Source organism: Rhinoraja longicauda, chromosome 2 (assembly GCF_053455715.1).
Source record: "Rhinoraja longicauda isolate Sanriku21f chromosome 2, sRhiLon1.1, whole genome shotgun sequence".
In the NCBI taxonomy this organism is placed as follows: domain Eukaryota; kingdom Metazoa; phylum Chordata; class Chondrichthyes; order Rajiformes; family Arhynchobatidae; genus Rhinoraja; species Rhinoraja longicauda.
In genome coordinates, this window is record NC_135954.1 from 32,863,307 (window position 1) to 32,880,369 (window position 17,063).

General features: G+C 40.6%; 1 protein-coding gene across 1 annotated transcript in view; it reads left to right on the forward strand.

The window, feature by feature from the left end:
* Positions 1-17,063, forward strand: part of cubn (cubilin (intrinsic factor-cobalamin receptor)) — a 197,683-nt gene that overhangs the window by 4,362 nt on the left and 176,258 nt on the right. Inside the window, exons 6-12 of the mRNA XM_078422245.1 lie at positions 3,171-3,274; positions 4,090-4,216; positions 6,111-6,279; positions 6,457-6,586; positions 8,811-8,908; positions 11,472-11,596; positions 12,342-12,528. Of these exons, the coding sequence (XP_078278371.1) occupies positions 3,171-3,274; positions 4,090-4,216; positions 6,111-6,279; positions 6,457-6,586; positions 8,811-8,908; positions 11,472-11,596; positions 12,342-12,528 (940 nt within the window). The remainder of the gene's footprint in view (positions 1-3,170; positions 3,275-4,089; positions 4,217-6,110; positions 6,280-6,456; positions 6,587-8,810; positions 8,909-11,471; positions 11,597-12,341; positions 12,529-17,063) is intronic.

Genomic DNA, 17,063 nt, shown 5'->3' on the forward strand with positions numbered 1-17,063 from the left:
CACTGACTAATATAAAAGGGTGATGATCAGTGTCGGCGTGGACTCGGTTGGCCCTAGGGCTTGTTTTCATGCTGTATCTTTAAATCTATCAGTCAAGAGTCAAGAGTGTTTTATTGTTATGTGTCCCAGATAGAACAATGAAATTCTTACTTGCCGCAGCACAACAGTATATGTATATATACAGACACAAAATGCTGGAGTAACTCAGCGAGACAGGCAGCCTCTCTGGAGAGGAATGGGTGACGTTTTGAATGGAGACGGAAATGTCACGCATTCCTTCTATCCAGAGATGCTGCCTGCCCCACTAAGTTACTCCAGCATTTTGTGTCTATCTTTCGTTTAAACCAGCATCTGCAGTTCCTTCCTACATATGTGTATATATACATTTACAAATCACAAATAAACATTTACAAACACACACACACACACACACACACACACACACACACACACACACACACACACACACACACACACACACACACACACACACACACACACACACACACACACACACACACACACACATGCACACACACACACAGTTTTTTCCCAATAACAGAGGTGAAATGAGTGTGTGGCCAGGGTGGTGTCGGTTTCCGATGATGCTGGCTGCCTTTGTGAGGCTCCTGTGAATCGCTTTGATGGTGGAGAGATCAGAACCCGTGATGGACTGGGCAGTGGTCACCAGTTTTTGTAGTCTTCTTCACTCCTCGGCATTCAAGTTGCTAAACCAGACCGTGATGCAATCAGTCAAAATGCTCTCTACTCTACACCTGTAGAGGTTCAAGAGAGTCCTCTCTGACACACCAAATCTCTGCAATCTTCTCAGGGAGTGGAGTAGTTGATGGATTTTATAATTGCATCAGGGTGCTGGGTCCAGGAAAGATCTTCAGAAAAATGCACGCCCAGGAAGTTGAAGCTTTGAGATTGAGATGCATTGTCTTTCAAAAACTTATTTCAAATATATATTTTTTAACTAATATATCCATTCCTCAACATACAAACATCTAATTTAGAAATGCTCAGACTTAAAAATATAATTAAAATTTTCACACATGGTATGACATTTAGACAATAGACAATAGGTGCAGGAGGAGGCCATTCGGCCCTTCGAGCCAGCACCGCCATTCAATGTGATCATGGCTGATCATTCTCAATCAGTACCCCATTCCTGCCTTCTCCCCATACCTCCTGACTCCGCTATCCTTAAGAGCTCTATCTAGCTTTCTCTTGAATGCATTCAGAGAATTGGCCTCCACTGCCTTCTGAGGCAGAGAATTCCAGAGATTCACAACTCTGACTGAAAAAGTTTTTCCTCATCTCCGTTCTAAATGGCCTACCCCTTATTCTTAAACTGTGGCCCCTGGTTCTGGACTCCCCCAACATTGGGAACATGTTTCCTGCCTCTAACGTGTCCAACCACTTAATAATCTTATACGTTTCGATAAGATCCGAAAGGTTTGGAGGGAATGGTTGTGAGAATACTTATAGTTAAACCTTTATATTAGTCGAAAGAGAAATTGAAAGCAGCCTAACTGCAAAATATTGTTGTTTGCATCATCAAATAATTAAAAATAAATGTCTTCAAGTTGAATACTTAAGAATGGATTGTAAATTGACAAAACTGTTTCAAGCAGCTATCAGCTACCCACTCACTTCCCAAAAGTGGCTCCAGAGGGTATTTTCTGTTTACTTTGCTTAACCCCTTCTCAAAATAATGACAGTAATCCCATTCCTACACCATCCTGTAGAGAGAGCAATTATCCTGACTTGCTCCCAGAATACGATACGACTAGTGAACAAATCAACATAAAACAGATCCACTTTTGCCCTCACTAATCACTTCCTTTTTGTGTATCTATGAAATTTCTTACAGTCTGTTTTTATGTTTCACTCAAGTTTACTCTCAAATTCCATGGAGTCATAGCGTCTTACAGCACGGAAGTACACCCTTCAGCCCCATTAGCCCATGCTGACCAAGATGACCCATCTAAGTTAGTCCCATTTCCCCTTATTTGGCCCATATCCCTCCAAACCTTTCGGATCCATATACTTGTCCAGATGTTTTTTAAATGTTAATATTGTTTTTCTGTATCATCTACTTCCTCCGGCAGATTGTTCTATATATCCACCACCCTTAACGTTGAAAAGTTGCCCCTCGGATTCCTATTCAAAAGTCACTGGTGTTCCTTCTTGGCTGTCACATCAGTGTGGCTTCATTGTGAATGGCCCACCCTGGTTTGACTTCCCAAAATATGACACCTCAGACTTATCTCAATTAAACTCATTCCTCAGCACACTTGGCCAGCTGATTAAATTTCCACTATAATTCTTGACAATCATTTTCGCTGTCTATGATACCACCTATTTTCATGTTACGAGTTTCACTTTTACTAATTTCTTGGTGCTCCTTTGTCAAATTCTGTAATGTTCTAAGTCCTGAGGCCTACTGCTGTTTCTGGCAACACTGAAAGCAACTGACGGCAAGATACATTTATTGTTGACATTTATAGCAGGAGGATTTGTGTCTTAAAGCAGTTAAAGTGCACAATTGTGAGACTGCACTTGGAATACTGTGTACAGACCAGGCAACCTATCTAAGGAAATTATGTATTTTTCATTGAGGAAGTCCAATTAGCAATTACAAAATAGTTTCCTGCAATGGTGGGTAGGGCACAAAAGGAACAAATCAGGTAACTGTACTTTGAGAAGTAATTAAATGCAGACCTCTTGAGTTCACACATATAAGAGTTTCTCAATGAAACATAAAATATTCTTGTCAGACATGACAGGGCAGATGCAGGAATAATGTTTCCCTGTGTTGGATAATCTAGGAACAAGACTCAAAATAGGATCACAGACTCTAAATAGGGTGTTGGCTTTTCAGAGCTGAAAATAAATCTCTCCATGCAGACAGTAGTGAATCTTCAGAATTCTCTACCCAAGGTTACGATAGCTCAGTTCTTGAATGTTTATTGGACAAAGATTGATGGATCTTTGAATATTAAAAGAATCAAAGGATTGGAGTTGGTGCAGGGAACTTTTGTTGAGAGAATTCACTGTTTTATGATTGAACAATGAGAAGTTATCAGTAGAGAAAATTAATTGAAGCTGAAGGGAAATTTAATTCCAAGTACTTATCAATTTGCAATATTTTGAATTTTTAGGGACCTACTTGTTCTGATGACATAAATGAGTGTGAGGTCTATGCTGGATCACCACTAGCATGCCAGAATGGAGCAACATGCATGAACACACAAGGCAATTACAGGTAACATAATCTATCTTAGTCAAATTATTAGTATGTTAGAGGTGCAGCAAGTGTTTTAACTTATTATTGCCAATTTATTTTATTCAAAAAGCCAGAGAAATATAATTATATGGCTTGACAGGGTGTTGGAGGGATGAGGTTTTCCCAGCCTAGAGGGTCCAGAATCAGTAATCACAGTCTCAAATTAAGGACATGGGTGAGAAGGAATTTCTTTACTTAGAAGCTAGTGAATCTTTGGAATTCTCTCCCAGAGAGGGCTGTCGTGGTTCTGTCACTGATAATATCCAAGACAGAGATCACATGTTTGTAGTTGTTAAGGGAATTAAGGCATAGAATGATACTTGCCATTTTATTAACTGACAAGGGACAAATGATCTTCTGCTATTTCTTCTGTCATTATGAATTATTTAAATAATGAAAAATTGGCAGTCCCATTTGGGTTAAGGAACAGGCAATCTCCATGAGTTGACAGAGGGAGACAGGCAGGAGTCAGGATTGGACCACCAGTGCTATTGTGTGATTTATGTGAAATATTTTAAAATATTGAATGAATTTGATCCTTTGTGCAAATTGAAAGGTCTTGAAAAATAAATATGCTCTGTTTTAAAATCAGCTTAGAGCAAACATTTTTTTAAATTTACAAAATGCCCATTTTTGCATCATTTTGATTTCTAACAATAGTTTGGTGCAGCTAAATCAATCAGGATATCGGTGTTTCGAAACATTCATATTGGAACTATACCAAGGATGTGACAACGTGAAATAAGATTCAGGAAATCTTGTTTTTAACATAAATTATATTTTGTTATCCAAAGTTGTAGATGTACTCCTGAATGGTCTGGCCCACATTGTACTTCCAAATATGATGATTGCCAAGGTGGCTCCCAAACAAGATGTGAACATGGCATCTGCATTGATTTAAACAGAGTTCAGCCAAATCAGGTAAAAACCATGGAACCATTTGAAAAACATTCCTTGATTACCATTATTCAATACGTTCAGCAAGAACAATCAAATTTAAGTTCATGCAATAGTTGTAGACTCTATCTACTGGAACCATTGTCCCGCACGGGAGATTGGTGACCAAAATCAGAGCACATGGTATTGGGGGTAGGGTGTTAACATGGATAGAAAATTGGTTGGCAGACAGGAAGCAAAGAGTAGGAGTAAACGGGTCCTTTTCAGAATGGCAGGCAGTGGCGAGTGGAGTGCCGCAAGGCTCGGTGTTGGGGCCGCAACTGTTTACCATATATATTAATGATTTGGAAGAGGGAATTAGAAGCAACACTAGCAAGTTTGCAGATGACACAAAGCTGGGTGGCAGTGTAAACCGTGAAGAGGATGTTAGGAGGTTGCAGGGTGACCTGGACAGGTTGAGTGAGTGGGCAGATGCAGTATAATATAGATAAATGTGAGGTTGTCCACTTTGGCGGCAGAAACAAGGAGGCAGATTATTATCTCAATGGGGTTAGGTTAGGTAAGGGGGAGGTGCAGCGAGACCTGGGTGTCCTTGTACACCAGTCACTGAAAGTTGGCGTGCAGGTACAGCAGGCAGTGAAGAAAGCTAATGGAATGTTGGCCTTCATAACAAGAGGATTTCAGTATAGGAGTAAAGAGGTTCTTCTGCAGTTGTATAGGGCCCTGGTAAGACCACATCTGGAGTATTGTGTACAGTTTTGGTCTCCTAATTTGAGGAAGGACATCCTTGTAATTGAGGCTGTGCAGCGTAGTTTCACGAGATTGATCCCTGGGATGGCGGGACTGACATACGAGGAAAGATTGAAAAGACTAGGCTTGTATTCACTGGAGTTCAGAAGGATGAGAGGGGATCTTATAGAAACATATAAAATTATAAAAGGACTGGACAAGCTAGATGCAGGAAAAATGTTCCCAATGTTGGGCGAGTCCAGAACCAGGGGCCACAGTCTTAGAATAAAGGGGAGGCCATTTAAAACTGAGGTGAGAAAAACCTTTTTCACCCAGAGAGTTGTGAATTTGTGGAATTCTCTGCCACAGAGGGCAGTGGAAGCCAAATCACTGGATGGATTTAAGAGAGAGTTAGATAGAGCTCTAGGGGCTAGTGGAATCAAGGGATATGGGGAGAAGGCAGGCAGGGGGTATTGATTGGGGACGATCAGCCATGATCACAATGAATGGCGGTGCTGGCTTGAAGGGCCGAATGGCCTCCTCCTGCACCTATTTTCTATGTTTCTATATTTTCCTATCAAGAGTCAAGAGTGTTTTATTGTCATATGTACTGAGCCAGAACAATGAAAATCTTATTCGCAGCAGTAGCAGCAGTACAACAGGTTTGGAAACACAGTACTCAATAGATAATACAATAAACAGACAAAATGTCAAAAAATTAAAAATAACAATATAAGGCAAAAAAAACACAATAGAGCCCAAAATCCCAAGTGCAACCCAGGCAGTTTGTAGTTCAGAATTTAGTTGGAGTTAGTAGTGTTCAATAATCTGATGGTTGCTGAGACAAAGCTTGTCCTGAGCTTGTCCTGATCCAGTTTTCAGATTCATCCTGTACAACATACCTGTAAATCATACAGCTGTATTGAGAAAATATTCTCCCCTCAGGGTGTTTATCGAGAGACATAATCCTTATTTTATTGGGAGAAATTGATCTAGTTTTGGCCATTTGTTCTGCTAGTCGCGGATTGTGGAATTAAAAAAAAAAATTGTCTGTACTGAATGGGATTTTCTGTGATACATTGTTTCAGCAGATCCAGTTTTCCATGCAATTAGATCTTGAAAATAAACTCGAAAACTTGCTCTGCTCATTTAATAATGGTCCGTCTTTTGATCTGTAATCCACTCATAGGCTAAGTATCACTGTATCTGTGAAGATGGGTGGAGTCAGCCCTCTATTGGCTCAGCTTGCAGTTCTGATATTGATGAATGCAGCCTTCCTGTTCAACCCTGCTCAACAAATCCTCCAGTATCATGCTTAAACTCCCCAGGTTCTTACTCTTGTGAGAACTGCCCAGCAGGTAATACACTTTCTTATTTAAATATTAAATCCATTTAAATATTTTGTAATTATTCATCTATCATCAGGAACCAGATATTAAAATGTGTTTGTTTCATTAACTATTATTAGAATACAGTAATATATTTAAAAGTGTATCTTTTGGATGAAAGGTTAAGTTTTGATAAAATGTACACAGGCTGGGAAGGAGATGCTCTTAGGTGCCAGGATATTGATGAATGCAAGACCAATATTGGAGGATGTTCTGAAGTACCATTTGTCCAATGCATTAATGTTTTAGGATCCTATCATTGTGGTTTATGTCCAGCAGATATGCATTTCTGTTAAGTTATCTCTTAGTCTAGCTTATTAATACACACATGGAGAGTTGTTTATATGTGACATTGGTTCAAAACCTTTAAATAATTTACAACTTGTATTTAGTTTTGAAATTGTAATACTTAGTGATTATCTTAGGGATCTGAAGACTTACATCGCCATAACAAATTTAAATATAGTAAAGTAATATTTTTTAGTGTTCCTTGCTAAGTAGAAATCAATTAAAATTGAATGCCACTTATTACTAGATTGATGGCAGGTATGGAATATTTGGACTAATAACATCCAAAATGTATACTTAACAGAATTCTAAAAATGAATCATTTAAACTCCATCTGACATAATATGGACCTAACTTAAAGTACATTTTGTAGCTGCTTCACCATGCAGCAAACTTTGTGCTAGAGGTAGAATAAATGAATGTTTAGGGTGGCGGAGAGGATGCCAATTAAGTGGGCTGCTTTGTTGTGCATATCGTCAAGCTTCTTGAGAATTGCCTATCCAGCATTCATCGAGGTAAGTGGAGAATGTTTGTCACGCCTTCGGGCGTCAGGAGTAGTTTCTGGTCAGTGCTGGCCGCCTCAGGATGTTGATGGTGGGAGATTTAGCAAGAGTAATTCCACTGAATGTCAAGGGTGGATGGTTAGAATCTACCAATTTGGAGATGCTCAATGCCAGACGTTGTTATGATGCAAATGTTATCTGCTTTTTGTCAGCTCATGTCAGAATGTTAGCTAGGTCCGCAGTCACAGATGGGCCGCTTCATTTGTTGAAGGGTGTGAATGGAATTGATCATAGAGCAGTTGCGACACACTGTAGCTTCTGTGCAGAGGTTGAGGAGGGGATGAATGCACAGAGTAGTAGGTAGGTATGAATTAAATGGGCTGCTTTGCCATGGATTGCTGCTCTGCCTTATATTGTGGCAAATTAAATCACAGTCCTAATTTGTGCCATTAGATGTTGGAATGGTTTTGGGATGTCTTAAGATGAGTGATTCACCAGAAGATACCCAGCATCAGACCATCATGCTATTTACGTGTCTGGCCCAGTTTAGTTTCTGATCAAAGATAATCCCCAGGACATTTAAGGTGCATAAATTGGTTGTTATAATTTATTTGAATGTAAGGGAGGTGTGCCTTGACACCCTCTCGCTGGAGATAGTTCTGTGGCATAAACATTACTTGACGTGCAAGTGTGTGTCTGAATATATTTTTTGCCTTAATACATGCAGATACTTGACTTTCGGAACAGTTGAGAATGAAAATGAACATTGTACGATTATCAGCAAATATTCTCACTTTTTGACCATGTGAAGGTCATTGATTAAACAGTGAGGGCTGTTTGCCCTACAATGCAGTCCTAAGGAACACCTGTAGAGAGTTTTCAGGCCACAATGTTGAACTACAATACCAACACCTACCTTTTGTGCAAGATATTACTCTAGCATTTGGAGTGATCATCCCTTAATGCCCATTGACTTCATTCTCCCCATGGTGTTGTGATGCCATTCTTAGTTAAATACTGCTTCATTGTACAAAAATTCACTTTCTTCTCTGGAGTATTGGCTTTTGGTTTATCTTTTGCAAAGACTTATAAAAAGATCTGGAGTCAACTGGTCCTTTAGAAAATCAGGCTTTGGTGAGCAAGTTATTCGGGAAAAAGAACTGCTGAATAAAATAGTCAATTATATCCTCTATCACTTTGTTGATGATGAGGATGCACTGATTGGGTAGTAATCAGGTGGATTGGATATCTCACGATTTTGTGAATGGGACATACCTGGACAACTTTCCAAGTTGTTTGCTGGATGCCATTGTTACAACTATATTGAAATAGTTGGTTGGGATTTAGCTAGTTCTGTACCATAGGTCTTATGTTCTGCCACTAGGAGGTTGTCTGGACTTCATGGTCTTTGCCTTATCCAGTGTTTTAGCTCTTTCTTGATATCATGTGGAGTAAATTGAATTGACTGAAGACTGACTCCAGTGGCAGTGGGGATTTCAGCAGGAAATCAATATGGATCATCCAAGTCAACTCAAATTCATTGTCATATGCACACATACACTGAGGTATAGGAACAATCAAAATGTTGCTTTTAGCAGTATCACCGGCACAAAAACTCAGAAATTCTGGCTGAATATGGTGACAAATATTTGGTTGGGTATTCTTTTTCTTAAATAACATCCTTTGCACGATATGATTTATTTCATTTGTAGGTTACCAGGCTGATGGGAAAAACTGCACTCAGATTGATTTATGCTCCGCGAACAATGGAGGATGTCATCACTTGGCATCATGTACTTACAATCCAGGTAAAATGCCAAAAATGTCACTAATACCCAACAAGGTATTTTGTTCAAGCTTATTTGTGCTAATGAATTCTAAATTAGTGTTTCGACTGAGTTTTTCAAGTGTTTGAATTTGATTATTATGTGTTGCAACAATGACAATATTTCTATTCAATATTGAAGTTACAAATATTTAGGCATTGACCAGCATCTCGATGAAGAAGATAATAAAGCCACCAAACTCTGATTGCTGACCTTTGTAACTGCCCTTTCCATTCCCATACTGACCTTTCTGTCCTGGGCCTCTTCCATTGCCAGAGTGAGGCCACAGGCAAACTGGAGGAACAGCCACCTCATATGCTGCTTGGGTAGTTTACAACTTAAAGGCATGAACATTGAATTCTCCAGTTTTAGATAACTAACCCATTAACACTCCCCCCCCCCCCCCCCCCACTTTCCACCCTACCCTTTTCCCCTCTCTTCTTGTGCCCAACTTGGATATGCACCCATTTCTCCTTTTCCCCTTTCCCGCCATCCCCTTCCACCTATATTCCTTCCTCTGGCTTGGCATATTGCGCATCTCCATATTTTACATTATTTGCCTCTTCTATTCTGGCCTTTGTCCATCCATCTGCCAATCAAAATCTGTGCCTACTATTACTTGCCAGACTTTGTCCTGCTCCACCTCACTTCCAGTTTTCAACCCCCTGGTCCCCTCTGCCCTCACAATCAGTCTAAAGAATAGCCCCAACCTGAAATGTCACCATTCCACATTCTCCAGAGATGCTGCCCGACCCACTGAATTACTCCAGCTTTGTGTCTTTTTTTGTTTAACTTACTAACTTGATATATTCAGGCAGACAAGTATCTGCATCAAAGAACTCAGTACATTTATTACTAAACGATCACCTTTAGTCATACACACTCTCACTGACTCTTAGTATTTCCTAAAGCATGATTAATAGGGTGCCAAATTCTTCAGCTTCTTTTATGAGTTCTGTACAACTTTCTTAACCCATTTCATATATAGTTAGGTAAAATGTCCATACTTGCTTATAATTTAATAGTCCATCTAAAGACATCAGAAAAAAATAATTTCTATCAAGTTGGTTTACAAATCTAAATCTAGTCTTGTTATTTAATTTAACACATTGATGGGAGATAGTGTCATAACCTCAAGAGGATTGATTTAATAGTTTGTCCATTTCTTTATGGAGCATACGTCAGTCCCCTGACTAAAATATGTTTATACTTTCATGGGCTACTTGAATCATTTCATTGTGATGTTGTAAAGTTGCAGAGGATGACTGAATCTTTCAAAATATCACATTCTGTCTTGCCTGAGTCAATCATCCCGAATGTACCTCTCAATGCAAAAAATTTACTTCACGCAGGTTTTAAGACAAAGCACTTGTTTTTTTTAAGGCAATCTGTCCACATCAAGTACCCCCCTCTTAATCCCATCTAAAATGCATTTGGGCAAGTACATAGGGAGCGGAGATTATGTGTAGGCAGTCTATTAATTTAATCAGTTTAATTTTACATCATGTTCAGCAGAGACATTGTAGGCCAAAGGACATGTTCCTGTGCTGTACTGTTTTATACCCTGTAAAGATCCTGTCTTGGATAATAATAAATGAACCCAAGAGCAGTTAAAACGAAGGAATTTGAAAGACAAATTGTTCGTACTTTCAGAATACTTTAGCCTTTAGCCTTTAGACTTTATAGCTACAGTGTGGAAACAGGCTTTTCGGCCCACCGAGTCCGCACCGACCAGCGATCGGTACCATTACACTATTCTACACACGAGGAACAATTTACAAATTTCTACCAAAGCTAATTAAACTACAAACCTGTACATGTTGTAGAGAGTGGGAGGAAATCGGAACACTCAGAGAAAAATCACACAGTCACAGGGAAAACATACAAACTCCATACAGACAGCACCCATCTCAAGGATTGAACCCATGTCTCTGGCGCTGTAAGGCAGCAGCTCTAAAGTCGCGCCGTTGTGTTTGGCTGCCTGCCACTGTATGTTTCTTTTTTTTCCTGGTCAGATGTACAGCACTTTGGTCAACGTGGGTTGTTTTTAAATGTGCTATACAAATAAATTGACTTGACTTGACTTGACTTGACTTGACGTTACTGTGCGGCTCCCTACTCTGATATTTGATGTCTTTTCAATTTAGATTTAACATTAGGATTTTGCCTCTTCCAACCTTTTTCAATAAATTTTGACATAATATCAAAGATCTATTGATCTCACTTTTTTTCATGGGGAGGACTGATCATACGTAACAGAATTTAATTTTCAGGTGAGAGTGAGACTCTTATGTCTGACCTTAACACCTTAAACTTAAATCGAAGTAACAATCAAGGTGAAAAAAATAAAATGGACTGAGAAACTAGGTTTTTATGATAAGATTGTAGTTATGCACTGACATGCATTTGAAGCGATATTTCATAATTATATTCCGTTAAGAAAAAAACTACTATCAGAGGCTGATTAATTCATGGCTTACTAAATCAAGGAGAGTGTCGAGTTGAAATAGAGGGCTGAACCTCTCGTGTTATTTACTACTCTCAGGTGACAATGTTCCGACTTGCACTTGTCCAGCTGATTATTTTGGAAATGGCAACGGAGACAACGGCTGCATTCCTGGCATTGATCTTTGTCAACACAGCAACCCGTGCATGAATGGCCAATGTTGTGTAAGTTCTGATTATGCAAAGAGACAATTGTTGACAATATCCTCCACCACAATACTTCACAGAAAACTTTGATGGTTGTTTTGCAAATTAAATAATCATACCTGTATATCATAGACAGTAGAAAAACACTTTTTTTAGTGTATGTCATTAGACAATAGACAATAGACAATAGGTGCAGGAGGAGGCCATTCGGCCCTTTGAGCCAGCACCGTCATTCAATGTGTTCATGGCTGATCATTCTCAATCAGTACCCCGTTCCTGCCTTCTCCCCATACCCCTGGACTCCGCTATCCTTAAGAGTTCTATCCAGCTCTCTCTTGAATGCATTCAGAGAATTGGCCTCCACTGCCTTCTGAGGCAGAGAATTCCACAGATTCACAACTCTCTGACTGAAAAAGTTTTTCCTCATCTCAGTTCTAAATGGCCTACCCCTTATTCTTAAACTGTGGCCCCTGGTTCTGGACTCCCCCAACATTGGGAACATGTTTCCTGTCTCTAACGTGCCCAACCCCTTAATAATCTTATACGTTTCGATAAGATCTCCTCTCATCCTTCTAAATTCCAGTGTATGTCATTGACTACAGAGGGATACTTTTGTGACATTATATGGAAAGGAGAATATTTATTTTATCTCCTCCTGCCAAGCTGTATCCGTCTTGAAGATAGAATGTGGTGTGGGTGCAGCTATCGCGTATGGTTCAAAGAAAATTGCCGTTTCTTGTGCTAAACCTTTGTTTTTTTGCAGGCTGTATTTTCAAGTTATAAATGCATTTGCGCTCCAGGATGGACTGGCATCAACTGCACTCAGAACATTAATGACTGTGCCAGTAGCCCATGTCAGAATGGAGGAAACTGTACTGATGGCATCACTGCTTACACTTGTACTTGCATGAGGGGCTGGACAGGGCCAGAGTGTCAAATACGACAGCAAGGTAAAACAATGAAAGGGTCTGATTAATGCTTAATATATGGAAGGAGCCCAGACTTATTTTTAATCGATTATGATAAATCTCCTAAAAGTTTAACTTTTAGCCAAGTGTACATTTTTGTCTCCAGGTGCTTCGGTTTCCTCTCATCGGTTTGTCGATTAATTGGCTTCTGTAAATTGTAAATTGTCTCTAGTGTGTAGGATAGTGCTAGTGTACAGGATGATCGTTGGTCAGTGTGGACCCGGTGTGCTAAAGGGCCTGTTTCCATGCTGTATCTCTAAAGTAAAGTCTAAAGCAAAGTTACTAAAGTAAATGAGCTAATTAGTAAAAGGTAGCATGGCTTTATCCACAGCAAGTCATCTCTTACGAACTTCATTTAGTTTTTTGAGGAGATGACAAAGGTGATTGATGAGTGAAGGGCAGTTGATGTTATCTTTCTGGATTTTAGGAATGCATCTGATAAAGTCCCTCACGGTAGGCTGATCCAGGTTTAAGATGCATGGGATCCACAGAGACTTGGTTGTTTGGATTCAGAACTGGTTTACTCATCCAAGACAGAAGGTAGTGGTAGAAAGGTGTTATTCTGACTGGAGGTCAGACTGACTGTAACCAGTGATGTTCCACAGGGTCCAGGCTGTATTTTATGCACACCATATAAATGATTTGGACAGAAATGTAGATTAACTACCAGAGGGTTAGTTAATAAGTTTTCGGATGACACAAAAAAGGTGGAATTGTGCACAGAGCTGCCATAGATGGATACAGATGTTATAAATATGGCCAGAGAAATCGTAGAAGGAGTTTAATTTGGGCAAATGTGAGGTGCTGCATGTTAGGAGGTCAAAAGTATGTAGTTTGGCTAGACTGAAAATACAAGAGGAAAATATACCCTTTGTCTAAATTGAAAGAGTAGAAGGGAAGTAGCCAGTGTAAAGAGTTGGGGGGAGGGTTGGGCAAGAGCTAGTGGTAATGGGTGGATGCAGATAAATAGTTGGTTGGCAGATAATAATCAGGTTGGGAAAGGAAGGGTGGAGATAGTGACAGAGGCTGAGTGGTGATTCTGGAATCTAGAATATTTTGGTCTTTAAGAGGCTTTTAAATGGGCACAGGGATATGGAGTGAATAGAGGGAGTTGGATCACATGAGGCAGAGGAGATTAGTGTAATTTGTCAACATGGACATTGAGAGCAGAAGGGCCTATTCCTGTGCGGTACTGTTCAATGTTGGAATGATAGGAAAGGAAGTTGGGGGAGAGAAGAGAATAAGTTTCAAGGTTTCAAGGTCAGTTTATTGTCACATGTACCAATTAAGGTTCAGTGAAATTTGAGTCACCATCCAGCCATACCGTGAAAAGCAACAAGACACACAACCACATAAAAGTTAACATAAACATCCATCACAGTGGATTCCACATTCCTCACTCTGATGGAAGGCAATAAAGTTCAATCTCCTTCCTCTTGTTCTCCCGCGGTTGGGACAGTCAAACCATCCGCAGTCGGGGCGATCAAAGCTCCCGCAGCTGACGATCGAAGCCCTCGTCGGGGTGATTGAAACCCCCGCATCGGGGCGGTTGAAACTCTCTCCCTGACATGGAGCTCCCAAATCGGCATCTTCTTACCAGAGACAGCGGTCTTCATGATGTTAAAGTCCACAGGCCCCGCAGTTGGAGCTTCGATCCCTGAGAAAGGGATCGGCAGCTCCGCGATGTTAAAGTCCTGCAGACTTCCGCGGCTTGGAGCGCCGGGTCGGTCTCCAGGAAAGGCCACCGACTCCACGATGTAAGGCCGCAGTGAGGACGGAGATACGATACAGAAACAAAATGCATCTCCGTCGAGGTAAGAGATTGAAAAACAGTTTCCCCAACCCCCCCTCCACATACTGTAAAACAAACCAAGGAACACTAAAACATACTTTTTTAACACATACTAAAAATAACAGAATGAAGAAAGAATAGACAGACTGTTGGCGAGGCAGCCACTGCTGGTGGCGCCACCCGGTGTCACGAAGGCTAGTGGTGAAAAGCAGAGAAGACAAAGGGTGGAATATGGTGGAAATTGATTAGAAAGGAAGGTGAAGAATGAAATGTAGAACCAGAGGGAGGGACGGTGTAAAGTTGGGTATGGCAGGGAGAAGGTGATGGGGAATAAGGGACCCAGACTTAGTAGGGTGGGTGATGAGCAGAAGGACGAGGGGGAGGAGGGGACAGGAATTGGGTGATGATGGGCAGTTAGGACATCATGTTATAGATAAACAAGACATTGAGGAGACCGCACCCGAAATATTATGTGCACTTCTAGTCACCATGCTGTAGAAAGATTGTGATTAAGCTAGACCAGATACAGAAAAGATTCACAAGAATGTTACTGGAACTGCAGGGCCTGAGTTATCAGGAGAGGATGGATAGACTGGAACTTTTTCCCCTGGATTGATTTTTTAGATTTAGATTTAGAGATACAGCGCGGAAACAGGCCCTTCGGCCCACCGAGTCCGCGCCGCCCAGCGATCCCCGCACATTAACACTATCCTACACACACTAGGAACAATTTTTTTAAACATTTACCCAGTCAATTAACCTACATACCTGTATGTCTTTGGAGTGTGGGACCCACGCAGGTCACGGGGAGAACGTACAAACTCCGTACAGACTGCGCCCGTAGTCGGGATCGAACCCGGGTCTCCGGCGCTGCATTCGCTGTAAGGCAGCAACTCTACCGCTGCGCCACCGTGCCGCCGTTGAAAGATGACCTTATGGGGGTTGATGAAATCATGAGGGGCATAGATAAGGTGGATAATCACAGTCTTTTGCCAAGGGCATGGAAGTCTAAAAGTAGAGGGCATAGGTTTAAGGTGTGAGAGAAAAAAAAGTTAAAGGGAAACAGGAACAAGTGTTTCAGACAGAGAGTGGGGTCGGTATTTGGAACAAACTGCTCGAGAGAGTGCAAGAGGCAGGTACAATTACAAAGTTTAAAAGACATTTCGGAAGGTTCACAGATAGGAAAGGTTTTGAGTGATTCAGCACAAATGCAGGCAAATCGGCATCCATGAGTTGGCCCGAAATATTTTCGTAATATTTTCATCTGTGGTTAGGAATAGGTCATACAGTCCCTCAGGTCTGTAATATCATTCAATAAGACCATGGCTTACACTTTATTTCATGTCCACTTTTCAACCATATTCCTATATCCATTGACAAACCATATTGAAAAATATATATTTTTTAGTTTTAGTTTTAGAAATACAGCGCGGAAACAGACCCTTCCACAATGACTAATGATTCCCATCCCCACTAGCACTACCCCACACACTGGGGACAATTTACAATCTTCACCGAAGCAAATTAACCTACAAACCTGTACATCTTTGGAGTGTGGGAGGAAACCGGAGCTCCCGGGGAAAACCCACGTGGTCACGGGGAGAATTTACTAACTCCATACAGACTGCACCCATAGTCAGGATAGAACTTGGATCCCTGCTGCTGTCAGGCAGCACTTAATATATTGATTTAACAAGTGAGTTTTTAAAGCTCTTCGCCCAAAAGAGGCTTTTGGAACCTAGATGAGCATCTGGCAGTTCTTGGACTTTTGATAAGGAAAATAATCCAGACCCAGACATACTCTCACTGTGTGTCACATTTGTAGGAACAGGTGTCACAACAGAAATGTCAGCACATAGCCTAGGCTAAGAATTCAGTGCTGCATGGTAGGAGTACAGCAGCATCATTGGTGTCTTTCAGGGAAAATGTTGACTGACATTGAACTAACCATATAATTAGCTTGACTTCTCTGGTCATTTTCCCATTGCCCTATAATTTTATTGAAAGTATTGGGATTAGTATTGGATGTAGGTAAGTAATTGATGGTTGGCGTGGATGTGGTGAGTCAAAGGGCCTGTTTTTGTGCAATACAATCCGATGAATTCGTAACACTATGTTTCTGTTTCACTTTAAATAAATATTATTGAATTTGCTTCCACCATTCTTTCAGACAATTCATTCCAGATCATAGCAAATAATGGATCCAAAAAATTATCTGCATCTCCCTTCTAGTTTAGTTTAGTTTAGAGATACAGCATGGAAACAGGCCCATTGACTGACCAAATCCACGTCGATCCTGGATCATCCGTTCACCGTTCCACATTATCCCACTTTCTCATCCACTCCTTACATATTAGGAGAAAAATTACATAGGTCAAATAACCTGCAAAACAGAGCATTTTTGGGATGTGTGAGGAAATTGGAGCACCCGTAGGAAACCCAAATGATCACAAGGAGAACATGGAAACTCCACAAAGACTCCACCGATATCAGGAGCAAACCCACGTCTCTACCAGCTGTGTCACTGTACCGCCCACTAAATTTCACTAAGTTAAACTGAGGTCCAGTTTGCCCCTTTGAGCAGACTCTGAAGATCTGCTGAATTTAATTGGAAGAAAAGAAAAAAGGTGGTTTATTATATTTGACCAATGTTTAATCTTTAATGAGCATCGTTCAAATCATCTGATCATTATTATATTAATAGTCTTGGTATCTAGCTGCGCAC